The sequence below is a fragment of the Octopus sinensis genome, linkage group LG14 (assembly GCF_006345805.1).
Source record: "Octopus sinensis linkage group LG14, ASM634580v1, whole genome shotgun sequence".
NCBI lineage: Eukaryota > Metazoa > Mollusca > Cephalopoda > Octopoda > Octopodidae > Octopus > Octopus sinensis.
Genome location: NC_043010.1, coordinates 6,264,073 through 6,281,572, shown reverse-complemented (window position 1 = coordinate 6,281,572; position 17,500 = coordinate 6,264,073). Strand labels below are relative to the sequence as shown.

At 35.5% G+C, this 17,500-nt stretch overlaps 1 protein-coding gene across 2 annotated transcripts in view; it reads left to right on the top strand.

Moving 5' to 3' along the window:
• LOC115218746 (protocadherin-18) overlaps positions 1-3,703 on the top strand; it is a 142,094-nt gene extending 138,391 nt beyond the window's left edge. Inside the window, exon 4 of one of the 2 annotated variants that reach the window (XM_029788654.2) lies at positions 1,638-3,703. In XM_029788654.2, coding sequence (XP_029644514.1) covers positions 1,638-1,918 — 281 coding nt within the window. In that variant the 3' untranslated portion in view covers positions 1,919-3,703. The remainder of the gene's footprint in view (positions 1-1,637) is intronic. The other variant, XM_029788655.2, reaches the window with a different exon arrangement.
• Positions 3,704-17,500: the final 13,797 nt, after the last annotated feature.

Here is a 17,500-nt window from a genome sequence, read left to right as displayed (position 1 = left end):
ACTGATCCTTGATCCTTGATCCTCAAAATGACCAGTTAATCGCCTGACCATTGGTTCAATCAGGCAATCCATTGTTCCAGTCCTTGGTTTTAGTTATAAAATTTCACAATGTGTTCGCTGTTTGGTAGCGTATTTTTCCATGCTTAAATTTTAGGGTCTTCTTTATATAAATCAGAAATAAAATAAAAATTGAATAATTATTAAAAAGGTTATTAAATATTGAAACCCCTTCGTGACTTCTGGGCCACCATGTATTAACATTTTATCTGATGAATTATCACTATTATCTTTCATATGTATATATATTCCCAGATAATTACATTTTTCTACATGCTATCTGAAGAGTTTCAGTATTGGGGCTTAAGTATCGCTCAAACAACCTTATCCATACAACACAGTGTAGCACCAAAAGTAACACTTCATAATCTCTTATATGAGGATCCTGTGTTTTTAAGATATAAACATTTGGATAACAATCTCTATAGCAAAGATATCATTATCACAGTTCAACCATTGTAATTATTACAGTTTATTGTCTTGAATTATTTTTTTAAATAGAAGGATACATTGGATAACATTGTCCAAGATACAGGTGTTGAGCTGGCAGAAACGTTAGCATGCCGGGCAAAATGCTCAGTGGTATTTCGTCTGTCGCTATGTTCTGAGTTCAAATTCCGCCGAGGTCGACTTTGCCTTTCATCCTTTCGGGGTCGATAAATTAAGTACCAGTGAAACACTGGGGTCGATGTAATTGACTTAATCCCTTTGTCTGTCCTTGTTTGTCCCCTCTGTGTTTAGCCCCTTGTGGGCAATAAAGAAATACGATACACTGTCTCACATTGAAATAGTATGACTCTGGGTATAGGTTTATTTGATATGGGCTGACCTGGGGTCAAACAACAACAACAACAAACAAATAATTTGATATGAGCAAATCAACATGGTAACCATTTTATAACTGTGTGGTCTTGAATTAAAAATAAAATCTGATACAGACTTCAGTGTCAATGTGATGAACGACCTGCCAGGAATAGATACATTTTATGTGCATGTAACTATCAGAGAGTCTGGTTATGTCAGCAATGAAGTACTTAAGAAAGCTCTTTACTCTTTTACTCTTTTACTTGTTTCAGTCATCTGACTGCAGCCATGCTGGAGCACCGCCTTTTGTCGACTTATTCTTTGTAAGCCCAGTACTTATTCTATCGGTCGCTCTTTTGCCGAACCGCTAAGTGACGGGGATGTAAACACACCAGCATCAGTTGTCAAGCAATGCTAGGGGAACAAACACAGGCACACAAACACACACACACACACACATATATTTATACATATATACGACAGGCTTCTTTAAGTTTCCGTCTACCAAGTCCACTCACAAGGCATTGGTCGGCCCGGGGCTATAGCAGAAGACACTTTCCCAAGATGCAACGCAGTGGGACTGAACCCGGAACCATGTGGTTGGTTAGCAAGCTACTTACCACACAGCCACTCCTGCGCCTATGACAGCAAAACTGTTTTCTATTACCTATATATGCACACTAATAAAACTACAATTCCGTTATTTGTTTTCAAACCAACCTTAAAATGTTTGCTGTTTTATTAATTACCATTTATCTCTTTTTATCTTTTTAAAGGATTTTGCCCTCGTGAATTAGCAAAATCTCAAAGCCTGGAGAAGAAGATATTATCAAGAAAGCTTAGTCGACCATCAAATGCAGTCATTACTACCAGTTCTTCCTGCCATTCTAATGTTGTTCCAAAGACTCCCTGCACAGATGTTATCGATCTCAAATCTTTTAGAGTAGGCAGTGAAGTTCCACATATTACAACACAGTCATGGAATTTACCTACAGGAAACAGCTTTACAACTTACTCTAAACCTTTACCTGCAGTACCAAAGGTAACACATACATAAAATAATACAAACTTACAAACTAAATATTGACTAACATTTTTTTCTACAACATTTTTCCATCAAAATAACATTTCATATTCCATCGTTTCATATTCTGATAAAGACTAATTGCACCTTATCTGAGTAAAGAAAAAATATCTCTTACATCAGTGGACTTCCTTGTGTAAATAATCATTGACTCTAAAAAATACTGTTTCAGAGAATCTGTAATCCACGTTACATTATCCTAAGTCCTTTACATTATTGTACTTGTTTATGATTGCATCATTTCATTCGCTTTTGTTACTTTATTACAAAACTGTCACACAAATTACCAAATCTATTATGATAATAATGCAGTATTCAAACAAAATTTCCTGAAGTATATTTACCAATATAAAAAAAAAAAGGCTTTGAACAACAATATAAATTAACAAAAAGCTAAGTTTTGGAAGGTTATAAATTTTATGCCAACACATTAAGAAAAAAATTTTTTAAAAAAGACAGATGAGCAGGAAATATGGATGGATAGCATGCATTATTTTGTGGATGGATGTTCATGAATCGGATCTGACTGATAAACCATTCAACAATGAAATCATCTTTAGGAGACAACCAAAAATATGGTCTGTTGCCATATTACATTGTCAGTTCTTTTCTGCCACATAAAATCAGAAAATTAAGATATTTGATTCGATTCTGGAAGATACCTCAATATTCTTTGGTCAGGTTAACAAATAATTCATCATTCATTCACAGGGTTAAAAAGTGACATCCATTTACACAGTGACAAGCAGTTTTTTTTTTCTTCCTTTTTTTTTTTTCCTAAATTGTGAAATACACGATTTGTACAGATGACTCTAATTATTTGGCATTTTATCAAATTGATTTGTGAGTTTAAGGTCAGCAGAGGTTTATTTCCCTAATCCTGTTTATATATTTATTTATTTCCATGGTTTTTTTTCTGTTTTTTTTTTTAAGGACTGTTACTTGTACAGTATAAAATGCCATTGGGAATGCCAATCTCAGACTGGAAAATTTAATGACTAATGCTGGAATTACATGCAATGCATACATTTTTTTCCTTCCTTTCAAACATTTACCATCAAATGAATTAATAATATCTTAACTTCTGCTATGTACTAGAGTTGAATTTCATTCTTCTGTTTTATACCAAAATGCTTTACCTGTGAGTCAAAGATCAACCGTCATCATATATGATATTGTTTTCAAAAAAGGAGAAAAAAAATGCATTTTGTTCCAAATGAAACCACAAGCAGAAAACTAAGAGATACGATGTATTGACAAAATATTGACATTTCCAAAAGTGTGATTTACCACAGTTTTGGAAATAATACACAATGCTGTTTGAAAGATAGAAGCAATGAATAAATATATTACAAAAAAAAAAACAGAAAAAATTTTTGTAATTTTCTCGCATTCTGTAATTCAGTAGCTTTCAGTAAAATCATTCTCTGAAATCTTTTATAACATCAGGAATATAACTAAAGAACTTTCCTAAAAGGAGAAAATAAAAAAAAGAAAAAGTAATAATATTACTAAAATAAAAAAAAAAACAATAACAAAAAGCAGTTGAACAACTCTATGTACTTTTATGGAAATACTACACTAGCAGAATGCTGATTAAGCAGAGAATTGCCTTTAATTGTATATCAATAAATTTGCTGAAGCACCCCTCTGAGATATATGATTTACATGAGAACTGTTTAGGAGAGAATATGTAAAGATTTTGTACAGATAATTTGTTTTAATAAATTGAATGCAACGATTCACCAGGTTCTCGGATACGAATTGTTGATTTTTTTTACTCTGATTCTTCTATTTATTTATTCATTTCATAATTATTATTATTATTATTATTATTATTATTATTATTATTATTATTATTATTATCATTATTATGGTTGTTGTTGTTGATGTTGTTGATATTATTATTATTATTATTATTATTATTATTGTTATTATTATTATTATTATTATAAATTATTATTATTATTATTATTATTATAAATTATTATTATTATTATTATTATCATTATTATTATTATTATTATTATTATTATTATCATTATTATTATCATTATTATTATCATTATTATTATTATTATTATCATTATCATTATCATTATTATTATTATTATTATTATTATTATTATTATTATTATTATCATCATCATTATTATTAGTTTTCATTGTTAGGTATCGGTGTATATATTTGATGTTTGATGCGTGATTCTCTTATTTACTGTTACAGGAAAAGTCAGTTTATTTATATTATCTATATATTTATTTATTTATTTATCTATCTCCTTTTTATTTTTTACTTATGTTATATCACATTTGTGAACAATAGCATCCTTCATTACAGGTTTCCAACAAGCATTTAAAAGCAAACACTTGGCTGTAAAGTTGTAGTTAAGAAGTTCACCCCCAACAACCACCACATGGTCGTGGCTGTTGTTCCACCATGTAGCATTTTGTGCTAATACCTTAAACCAACTTACACCTCATGACTGAAATTCATAGATGGAAACTGTGCAGAGCACTTTCACACACACATGCACGTGTGTGTGTGTGTGTATAAGCATCTGTTTGTATGTGCTATTCTCTATATCTTATTTCTTTACTACCCACAAGGGGCTACACACAGAGGGGACAAACAAGGACAGACAAACGGATTAAGTTGATTACATCGACCCCAGTGCATAACCGGTGTTTCATTTATCAACCCCTGAAAGGATGAGAGGCAAAGTCAACCTCAGCGGAAATTGAACTAAGAACGTAACGGCAGACGAAATACCTATTTCTTTACTATCCACAAGGGGCTAAACACAGAGGGGACAAACAAGGACAGACGAACGGATTTAGTCAACTATATCAACCCCAGTGCATAACTGGTACTTAATTTATCGACCCCGAAAGGATGAAAGGCAAAGTCAACCTCAGCGGAATTTGAACTCAGAACGTAACAGCAGACGAAATACCTATTTCTTTACTACCCACAAGGGCTAAACACAGAGGGGACAAACAAGGACAGACAAACAGATTAAGTCGATTACATCGATCCCAGTGCATAACCGATGCTTCATTTATCGACCCCGAAAGAATGAAAGACAAAGTCAACCTCGGCAGAATTTGAACTCAGAATGCAGTGGCAGATGAAATACCACAAAGCATTTTGCCCGGTGTGCTAACAATTCTGCCAGCTACCCGCCTTTAAAAACAGAAACCTGTGCAGTCTTTATATTGAGACTGAAAAAAACAACTGCATTTGGGTCTATCTTTTATCTTTTATTTGTTTCAGTCATTAGACTGTAGCCATGCTGGAGCATCAACTTGAAGAATTTTTATTTCAGTGAATCAACCCCAGTACTTATTCTTTTTCCCCTTTTTAAAGCCTGGTACTTATTCTATTGGTCTCTTTTGCCAAACTCTTGCTAAGTTACAGGGGATGTAAACATCAACACACATCAAGCGGTGGTGGGGGAACAAACACAGACACAAACACATGACAGGCTTCTTTCAGTTTTCCTCAGCGAAATAAACTCACAAGACTTTGGTCAATCTAAGGCTACAGTAGAAGACACTTGTCCAAGGTGCCACACTGTGGGACTGAATCTGGAACCATATGGTTGGGAAGCAAGCTTCTTACCACACAGCCATTGACAAATAATGGGTAATGGATAAAGATCCCCTTCAATCATGAATGACCATGGGATTTCACCTAGAAAGTTTCCCTCCAAGGCACAAGTCTGGGCAAAGTTGTTTATGGAAGGCCAACAGTCACCCATGCATACCAGCCTGATGTTGTCCAAGGGAAAGGGCAAAGGTTGATATGACTTGGCACCTGTGATGTTGCAAATCATTTCTGCAGTTGAGTAAACTGGAGCAACATGAAATAAAATGTCCTGCTCAAGAACACAACACATAACCTGGTCCAGGAATCAAACTCACTACCTCATAATTGTGAGCCCAGCACCCTAACCACTGAACCATGCGCTTCACCATTGACAAATACACATTAATAAAAGTACCAAACTAAGAAATATGTACTGGCTGAAACGTTAGCACGCTGGATGAAATGTGTAGCCGTATTTCGTCTACCATTACATTCTGAGTTCAAATTCCGCCAAGGTCAACTTTGCCTTTCATCCTTTGGGGTCGATAAAATAAGTACCAGTTATGCACTGGGGTCGATATAATCGACTCGATCCGTTTGTCTGTCCTTGTTTGTCCCCAGTGTGTTTAGCCCCTTGTGAGTAGTAAAGAAATATATATTTGACCAAATCCCTTCCTAGCAGTACTCCAGTATGGCCAGAACAAATCAAAAAGTAAGCTCATCACTGATTCACACTATTTACAATGGCCAGAGTGACAAAGAAACAAACATCACAGAAGAGATTTTTTTTTTATTGAAAAGCACCAGTTAATTGGTTTTTCTCTCTCATGTGTATATCCTTTCATGATAAGCATCAGCAAAAGATATTAGCATGCATACATTTTTAACATTATTAACATCATCATCATCATCATCATCATCATCATCATCATCACTTTTTAACAAGCTTTTTTCTTTCTGCTTGCATGGTTTAGATGGATGCATTTTTTGTATTATTTTAAACTTGATTCTGTCATTGGATTGTGGTCATACTGAGACACATCTTGAAGAGTTTTCTGGGGTTTTCGTTTTTCTTTTTTTTTTTTTTTTTTTGGTAAAGCATTCACTCATTACAAGGTCCTTAGACCACTGAAAACGTAAGAGCTACTAGAATAAAAAGAACACTAGACAGAAGCCAATAGGTGACGATGTACATTAGACTTAAAAGACCGGAGGTCATATTGAAGAGGAAAACAAGACTTTGGAGGAGAATTCTAAAGTTCAGAGTTGTGAGGGAAGAAACTGGTACTGTGAAGTGCTTTCTGACACTTGGGAGGTTTCACAGTATACTGATGAGAACTGGATGCATGTCTAGTTGATTGCTGATGAGTTCTTAAAGGAGGAACCAGAGAAGAGAGCTCAGCTGAACAATATCCATGAAAATACTTAGAGAAAAGAGACAAGGAAGCCACCTAACAATGATGAGAGAGTGAATCCAATTTAGAAGATAAATGAGGACCAATAGCATTACAAATAGGGCATTGAATGTTTAGTCAAACAAATTGACCTCGGTACTTTTTTTTTTTTAAATCTGGCACTTATTCTATCAATCTCTTTTGCTGAACTGCTAAGTTATGGGGATGTAAACAAACCAATGTTGGTTGTTAAGTGAGGGGGGTGGAGACACACTCACACACATAAACACACACATAGCGTTTAGCTTTTATCTTTTACTGTTACAATCATTAGACTGTGGCCATGCTGGTGACTGCTTTTAAGAATTTTAGTCAAACAAATCAATCCCATTTATTGTTGTAATGCTTACTATTTATTATATCAGTCTCTTTTGCCAAACCACTAAGCTATGGGGCAAGCAAATCAACACCAGCTGTCAAAGGTTGTTTCTCTCTCTCTCTCTCTCCATTTTCTTTCTCCTCTCATCCCTTTCTGTCGAAGAGCATAGGCTCAAAATATCAAAGACTTCCATCCTTCCTGAGCATCAAACTAATATAAAATATGCATATATATATTCATATATATATATGTGTTATATATATATATATATATATACACACACACAGATAAGGGGCTTCTTTCAGTTTCCATCTACCAAATCCACTCACAACTTACCCAAAGTGGCATGTAGTGAGACTGAACCTGGAACCATATGATTAGGAGACAAACTTTTTTACTACACAGTCACATCTGCACCTGAAGAGGGTGCCACTGGAAGTGTGGTTCCCTATATTTTCAACCAATCAGTCAACTGACTGAGGAAACTGAACCATGAATGCACCTATGTGCATATCTGAAACAGCTGTAAAGATATTGGTGCATGTGTGGCTGTGTGGTAGGTAGCTTGCTTACCAACCACAGTCCCACTGCATGGCACCTGGGGCAAATGTCTACTATAGCTTCGGGCTGACCAAAGCCTTGTGAATGGATTTCATAGACAGAAACTGAAAGAAGCCTGTTATATATATGTGTGTGTGTGTGTATGTGTGTGTGTGTGTGTGTGTGTGCGTGTGTATGTGTGTGTGTGTGTGCACGTGCATATGTTTGTGTGTCTGTGTTTGTCCCCCCAACATCGCTTGACAACTGATGCTGCTGTGTTTACGTGCCTGTAACTTAGCAGTTACAAAGAATAAGTCCTGGGGTCGATTTGCTCGACTAAAAGTTGTGCTCCAGCATGGCCACAGTCAAATGCCTAAAACAATTCTATTGGTTTATCTTAAGTGTTTCAGGTGTTTCAGGTGTGCATTTGGGTGAGTTCATGGTTCAGTTTTTACACACTTACACAAAAGGAAAAACATAGGTGCAAAACAAGGCGGGAAAAAAAATAGTACTGAATAGGCAGAGTAATACACTATTTCTTTAAAGATAAGAAAAAAAACTCACAAAACCATTATTGAGTTTCACATGACCATTTCTCAGACAGTCATGATAATATGGAATTATTCTGTATTATCACACCTGTCTGATGAACAATCACAAGACTTTAAGTAATGGCTATGTGAAGTTTTTTCAGCGTTAATAAAATAGTGTGTGTGTGTGTGTTTGTGTGTGTGTGTGTGTGTGTGCATGTGTGTGTCTGTGCATGCGTGTGTGTGTGTGTGTGCATGTGTGTGTGTACGTGCATGTGTGTGTTTGTGTGTGTGTATGCGTGTGTTTGTGTGTGTGTGTGTGTGTGTGTGCATGCATGTGTGTGTTTGTGTGTGTGTGTGTGCATGTGTGTGTGTGTTTGTGTGTGTGTATGCGTGTGTTTGTGTGTGTGTGTGTGCATGCATGTGTATGTTGTGTGTGTGTGTGTGTGTGTGTGTGCATGCATGTGTGTGTTTGTGTGTGTGTGTGTGCATGCATGTGTGTTTGTGCATGCATGTGTGTGTTTGTGCATGCATGTGTGTGTTTGTGTGTGTGTGTGTGTGCATGTGTGTGTGTGTTTGTGTGTGTGTATGCGTGTGTTTGTGTGTGTGTGTGTGTGCATGCATGTGTATGTGTGTGTTTGTGTGTGTGTGTGTGCATGCATGTGTGTGTTTGTGCATGCATGTGTGTGTTTGTGTGCGTTTGTGTGTGTATGCATGTGTGTGTGATTTTTCCACACAGTTTCGATCTCCAAAATTCACTCACAAGGAGCTGGTCAGTCCAAGGCTGTTCCAGAAGATAAAGATGTGCCAAAGGTGCCACTCAGTGAGACTGAACCTGAAACCACATCATTGCAAAGCAAGCTTCTTAACCACACACCTGTGCTGGCACCTGTGTCTCTTGTCACATTTACCATGAGATTCAGTGTCCTGGTGAAGGCAGATGACTCATTTGTTAGGGCATTCAGCTCACATCTATACAGTCATGAGTTTGTAAACAGGCTGTGTGTTGTGTCCTTGAGCAAGATACTTTATTTATCATTACTCCAGTCCACTCAGTTGGCAAAAAATGAGGAATATAAAATAATTTGGCCAGCCTCGTCACATTCAGTGTGTCACACTGAACCTCCATGAGAAGTACATTAATGATACGCATGTCTGTGGAGTGCTCAGCCACTTGCTGGTTAATTTCAGAAGCAGGTTCTTCCATTGATCGGATCAACTGGAACCTTCATCATAACCAATGGAATGTCATTCAGTTCAGTGCCCCACCCATGAGCCCTCAAGATTTGCACAGCACCTGCATGATTAGGAATACTCTACTGAAGAGGGATGCAGGGGACATGCGTGTATGCAAAGATAACCATGTATTAACTTAGCTTGATATGACTTCTCAAGTACAATAAACCACCCAAAGTCTCAGTCCTTTATCATCCCCTCTGTGAGGCCCAGCATCTGAAGATCCTTTCTCATCACTTCATTTCACATCTTCATGAGTCTACTTCTCCCACACGCTCCCTCCACACTTAGAGCCTGGAACTTCTTGATGCAACTGTTTTCATTCATACACATTACATGACCATACAACAGTCTGATGTACACTACATCTGATGCCCTGTATACCCAGGTGTATATGCACGCTAACCTTACCCATCCAGCAGAGCATACTGGTTTCATTTCTTTCAAGCATTCACATGTCCTTAGCAGTCACAGCTCAAGTTTCACTGCTATGTAGCATAGCTGTTCACACACAGGCATCATACAATCTGACTTTCACTCTGAGTGAGAGACCCCTCTATACTAAGACAGGTAGTAGCTCTCTGAACTTTGCCCAGCCTATTCTATTCTAGCAGCTATGCTTTTGGAACAACCTCCACCACAGCTAACTTAAACACCTAAGTAATGGAAACTGTCTGCTACTTTTTAAGTGTCCCCCACTGACATTTTGTACATTCCTGATGTTTAATGTAAAGGCTACTTTCTCGGCTAGTCTTCTAGTGATACCACTGCACCTCATGTGTGTCTATATGTATGAAAATGCAGTGTATGTAAATGTATGTATATTTGACTGTAAATGGTTGCTGTAGGGAATTAGTAATAATGGTACACCCCTCCCACATGACAACTAAAATTCTTTACAAATGGAATAACCTAGTCACTATAAGTAAAGGAATGGAATAACCTAGTTACTATAAGTAAAGGAATGGAATAACCTGGTCACTATAAGTAAAGAGAAGTACATGTGTTATCTTCATAGTAGATCTTCATAGTAGCAGATTTGCTATACTCAATATTAGGGGCAGAGTTTTTGGCACACTATCATTTAATGGTAGATGTTAAAAAACAAAAACTGATAGACACAGAAACTTCATTAAAAATTCAAAGAATGAGATGCAGAAAAGCCACAGTTAGTCCATTGTATTTCATAGCGTCCTCGGAAAATAGATATCACAGGATTTTGAAGAATTATCCGAATATCATGAAACAGTTAGCTCTAAATACCAAGTGTGTGCATTCGGTAGAACATCACAAAAGGACCACCAAGTTTTTCTAAGCCAAGATTATCTCCTGAAAAATTGAAGGTGGCTAAGTCCAAATTTCGTCATATGATGGATCTCGGTATAATCCGTCCTTCCAGTAGTAGCTGGTCAACACCATTAGTTATGGTAAAGAAAAATCTTGTAGACTGGCATCCTTGTGGAGATTTTAGGCAACTTAATTCAAAAACAAAAGCAGATAAATATCCAATTCCTTACATTATGGATTTTGCAACTTCTTTGAGTGGTTGTACTACTTTTTCAAAAATTGATTTAGTCAGAGCATACAATCAAATTCCTGTTGCAGAAAAAGATATACGGAAGACAGCGATAACCACTCCATTTGGGTTGTTTGAATTTCTTCGCATGCCTTTCGGATTGAGGAACGCAGCAAACACTTTCCAAAGATTTATGGACGAAGTAACAAGAAATTTACTTTTTGTATTTGCTTATATAGATGATATTCTCATTGCTAGTCCATCACAAGAAGCACATGAAGACCATTTAAAATAAATTTTCGAGAGATTGACGAATTACGGCATTGTGATAAATCCATCGAAATGTGCTTTTGGTGAACCCACTATATCTTTTCTGGGTCATCTTATCGATAGAGATGGAATTCGACCATTACCAGAGAAAATTGAAGCTATTAAAAAATTTCCTGTACCGAAGACTTTAAGGAAGCTCAGAGAATTTTTAGGGATAGTTAATTTTTACAGAAAATTTATTCCTAAAGTCTCTATATCCCTTAACTGAGTTATTGAAAAATAGAAAGAAGAAAAATGAATCCATAACTTTAAAAGAAAATGAATTACAAGCTTTTAAAAAAATTAAAGAGAAACTGTGTGAAGCAACACTTTTAAACCATCAGGTTCCTGAAGCAGAATTATCATTGATAGTTGATGCTTCCGATGTTGGAATCGGTGGCGTTCTACAGCAATTTCATTGTAATTCCTGGCAACCATTAGCTTTCTTTTCAAAAAAATTCATAGGTGCAGGAGTGGCTATGTGGTAAGTAGCTTGCTAACCAGCCACATGGTTGCGGGTTCAGTCCTACTGTGTGGCATCTTGAGCAAGTGTCTTCTGCTATAGCCCCGGGCCGACCAATGCCTTGTGAGTGGATTTGGTAGACGGAAACTGAAAGAAGCCTGTCGTATATATATATATATATATATATATATATATATGTGTGTGTGTGTGTGTGTGTGTTTGTGTGTCTGTGTTTGTCCCCCTAGCATTGCTTGACAACCGATGCTGGTGTGTTTACGTCCCCGTCACTTAGCGGTTCGACAAAAGAGACCAATAGAATAAGTACTGGGCTTACAAAGAATAAGTCCCGGGGTCGATTTGCTCGACTAAAGGCGGTGCTCCAGCATGGCCGCAGTCAAATGACTGAAACAAGTAAAAGAGTAAAAGAGAGAGCACCAGAAACGAAATACAGTGTTTTCGGTAGAGAATTGTTGGCAGCTTATTTGTCAATTAAACACTTCATACATCTTCTTGAAGGTAGGTCATTTACTTTATTTACTGACCATAAACCGTTAACATATGCATTAAAAAGTTCTTCAGAGAAATATTCTCCTAGAGAAATAAGACACCTTGATTTTATTTCACAATTTACTGTGGATATACGTTATATCAAGGGTGTTGAAAGGGTGTTCACATATTTGGTGTGATATTTCTACAGGTTTTTCGAGACCATTTGTGCCTGAAAAGCATAGAAAAGTTGTTTTTTCTAGCTTACATAATTTATCTCATCCAGGTATAGAAGCTTCATTGAAATTAATATCAAGTCGTTTTGTTTGGCCTGGTATGAATAAAGATATTCGTTCCTGGGTCAAATCATGTATGCAGTGTCAAAAATCAAAAGTACATCGTCATATCAAAGCACCATTAGGTACATTTGCAAATCCAGATGCGAGATTCCAACATATCCACATCGATATAGTTGGACCCTTAACTCCATGTGAGGATAATATATATTTGTTGATGTGTATAGATCGATTTTCGAGATGGCCAGAGGCTTATCTGATAAAGGACGTATCTGCAGTAACTATAACGAAAACCTTATTTACCATTTGGATGTCTAGATTTGGCATACCAAATACAGTGACAACTGATCGTGGTAGACAATTTGAGTCTAGCCTGTTCGCAGTAGAAAGGTTTATTATTATTATAGGTGGAGAGCTGGGCAAAATGCCTAGCGGTATTTCATCTACCACTACATTCTAAGTTCAAATTCTGCTGAGGTCAGCTTTGTCTTTCATCCTTTCTGGGTCGATAAATTAAGTACCAGTGAAACACTATTCCCCTCTCCCACAACTGCAGGCCTTGCGCCTTTAGTAGAAAGGATTATTATTATTATTATTATTATTATTATTATCATTATCATTATTATTATTATTATTCAGTAGTATATTTTTTTATCACGTGCTTTCACTTCAGTACCGAGCGCAGCTCTGTGTGCCTTGGGTATCACAGCACATACCCAAGGCACACAGAGCTGCGCCCGGTACTGAAGTGAAAGCACGTGATAAAAAAATATACTACTGAATAATAATAATAATAATAATGATAATAATAATAATGGTTTCAAATTTTGCCACAAAAGCAGCTATTTTGTGGGGAGGGGATGAGTCGATTACATCAACCCCTGTGTTTCCCTAGTACTTAATTAGTACTAGTACTTATTAGTAGTAGTAGTAGTAGTAGTAGTAGTAGTAGTAGTAGTAGTATGGCGAACTAGCAGAATCATTAGGACGTCAAGCAAAATGCTTAGCAAAACCTTTGAACCATTTGCTATCAAATACGAGCTTCGCATGTCTTCAAGAAGAAGACATGCGAAGCTCGTAAAAGTTGCCTCCCTTTATTCGCATCTTCTTTTTTTTTTTTCTCTTTCTTTTGCGTGTGTTATTTCTTAATGAGTGGAAAGTAAAGTGAATCGAAATAACATTTTGAGAACCTATTTACGAGTTGCAATTTTAATTATTCTACTTTCTCCTCTCTTACTTCTCTTTAATGTCCTTGAGGAAGAGCATATCTTCTGCAATTAATAATCAGCAGTCTCTCTTCGAATCACTCAAACTATATGATTATTTAGAGGGAAAAATTAGAATCTCCTTAGTATACACTCTAATAAAGAAATGTTCAATGTTGTCGGGAGCGGGAAGGGGGGACTTTTCCAGTGAAGGGATTGAACTGCAATCGAATCTGAGATGAGAAAAAGAAAATAATGAATCATTAAGTTTACAAATTCGTAGCTGTATGTATAACATATTTAATTACTATTTTGGTCTAAAAGTTTTAAGCAATTTATTTTTGATAAGGGCTCTTAAGACACTTTACCAGAGGTCATTTCAAATTTGGAAGTAGGTGGAATTACAAAAACTGAAAATAAAAAGTATTCTTGTTTTCTTGTTTTTTTTCTTTTCTTTTTTTTTTTTCACTGGCTATTTTTCAGTGAAGTTTTTCTAGAACGGTTTCTTTTCTGTGACTTCTTTCCATGAGTGTATTCTGTGACATTTTTCTGTGACCTCTTTTCTGTGACTTTTTCCATGACCTTTCTCAGCGACTGCTTTCTATGACATTTTTCAGTGACCTCTTTTCTGTGACTTTTTCCATGACCTTTTTCAGTGACTGCTTTCTATGACATTTTTCGGTGACCCCTTTTCTGTGACTTCTTCCATGACCTTTCTCAGGGACAGCTTTCTATGACCTTTTTCAGTGACCTCTTTTCTGTGACTTTTTCCATGACCTTATATCTGTGACTGTTTTCTGACTGTTTTCTGTGACCATTTTTCTGTTATTTTTTATTTCCGTGATTTTAGTTTAGGGCATATTTTCCTGACATTCTTTTCTGAGATATTTTTTTCTTCAATTTTTTTACTGTGACATATTTCAATAACAATCCTCAGTAATATTTTTCAGTAACATTTTTCCTCTGACTTATTCTATAACATTTGCCAGTAATTTTTCCTCTGCTGGCTTTCCTGTGATGGTTTTCTGTTGTCTTCTCTACAGATTCAAAATAGTTAACACATAAATGAATGGGTTCATGATGGAAGAAGTAACGTTAGAAGTGAGTTGTAACTGAATCAACCTCAATAATTTCCTCCTGTATCATAAAAATAAATGCCAGTGCTAAGGCAAACAGCTACATCCATGAGTCACTCAGGTTGGCCACAATGTGATTTACATAAAACCCAATTCCTTGTACTTTTTCCTTTGTTTTGGTTTGAGTTAGTTATGTGTCCAGTTAAGATATCACTTCATGTTGTTGTTGTTGTTGTTTTGTCCCAAATCTGATCAAATAATAATAATAATAATGAAATTTTTCTATACAGTGCTCAGGTGCACCACAACTTGTCAGAAAGTGCATATAAAGCATATGCAGTAATGTACAAATGTGTGGAAAGTGAACAGTGTATGAGTCAGATACATCCTTGCGTATGTATTGAGGGGAGAAAATCAGGTGTAGTGTTGGCGAATCTCAGGAAGCATGGAAGTTTTGAAGGATGCAGTGCTCCGACAACTAACAACTGATGCCGGGAGTTTGTTCCATACTTCAGCAATTCTTAGCGTGAAAAAATGTTTCCGAAAGTCATGGAAGCTGTGCTGTTTTCTGACTTTGTAAACATGTCCATGGGTTTTAGACAGGTGGAGTTTGAAAAGGTGCTCAGAATTATTGTTAGTAAGATGGTAAAATAATTTTATGGGTGTCTGCCAAGTCAGCTGCCAGACATCGGAGTTTCAATGTATCCATGTCCAGGGAAGTAAGGTGTTCAGAATATGGCAAATGCCTGATGGAGGGTATTCTCTTGGTTGCATGTTGCTGAACGGTTTCCAGACGATTAATATCCTGGGCAAGATAGGATTTCCAGACCGGTGATGCAAATTCCAGGTGAGGCTGCACCATAGCTATATAAAGCCTCAGATAGATAGCAATCTTATGATGATAAAAGGTGTTTCAGCAAGAACCATCACATCATTTTAAAGGTTATATGGGACAGCATTTTCTAATGTCTCTTTCCTTTCTAAAAATAATGTGTGATTTAACAGAGATTTAGTTGCTATTTCTAGGAATTCAAGCAATCATGTAATAGCCCCCTTCTATATCTAGTTATCAAAGATCAGGGTATCGAACATACAACCCACAAGTTGGATCTTACTTCAACCAATGAAAAAGATGCTTCTGAATTAGCTTAGTAAAATATGTGAGCTATTTCTCCCTTTCGTATATTCCCATCTGACCCATGCAGACGTAGAAAAATAAACACTAAAAGGACTATGATGATAATGGTCACTTCAACGGATGCTCTTGGTATGAACAAATATTAAAAGGTTTTGCAACTGAAACAGAGCAAACTTTCTCTCAAACATTGGTCTTTTCAAGATCTCATTCTAAGGACTTACTTGATAGAACTTATATATATTTATATATATGTATGTATTTCTTCACTACCCACAAGGGGCTAAACATAGAGGGGACAAACAAGGACAGACAAACGGATTAAGTCGATTACATCGACCCCAGTGTGTAACTGGTACTTAATTTATCGACCACGAAAGGATGAAAGGCAAAGTCAACCTCGCCGGAATTTGAACTCAGAACGTAATGGCAGACAAAATACAGCAATGCATTTTGCCCGGCGTGCTAACGTTTCTGCCAGCTCGCCACCCTAATATATATATATATATATATATATATATATATATATATATATATATATATATATATTATATATATAAATATATATATATATATATATATATATATATATATATATATATATATATATATATATATATATATATATATATATATATCTATATATATATATATATATATATATATATATATATATATATATATATATATATATATATTAGATATATATATGTATGTATGTATATATATATGTATGTATATATATATATGTATGTATGGTATATATGTATATATATATGCGTATGTATATATATATATATATATATATATGCGTATGTATATATATATATATATGTATGTATATATATATATGTATGTATATATATATATGTATGTATATATATATATGTATATGTATATGTATGTATATATATATATATATATATATATATATAATATATATATATATATTATGTATATATATATATATGTATATATATGTATGTATGTATATATATGTATGTATCTGTATATATATATACATATATGTATGTATATGTATATATATCCTGTGCAGGTGGCACGTAAAAAGCACCCACTACACTCACGGAGTGGTTGGCGTTAGGAAGGGCATCCAGCTGTAGAAACATTGCCAGATAAGACCGGAGCCTGGTGCAGCCTTCTGGCTTCCCAGATCCCCGGTCGAACCGTCCAACCCATGCCAGCATGGAGAACGAACGTTAAACGATGATGATGATGATGATGATGTATATATGTATGTATATGTATATATATTTACGTATATATATGTATGTATGTAGATATATATATACATATGTATGTATATATATATATGTATATGTATGTATATGTATATATCGTCAGTAGTTCACATATCTGAAAAAGAGGCTCACTCTA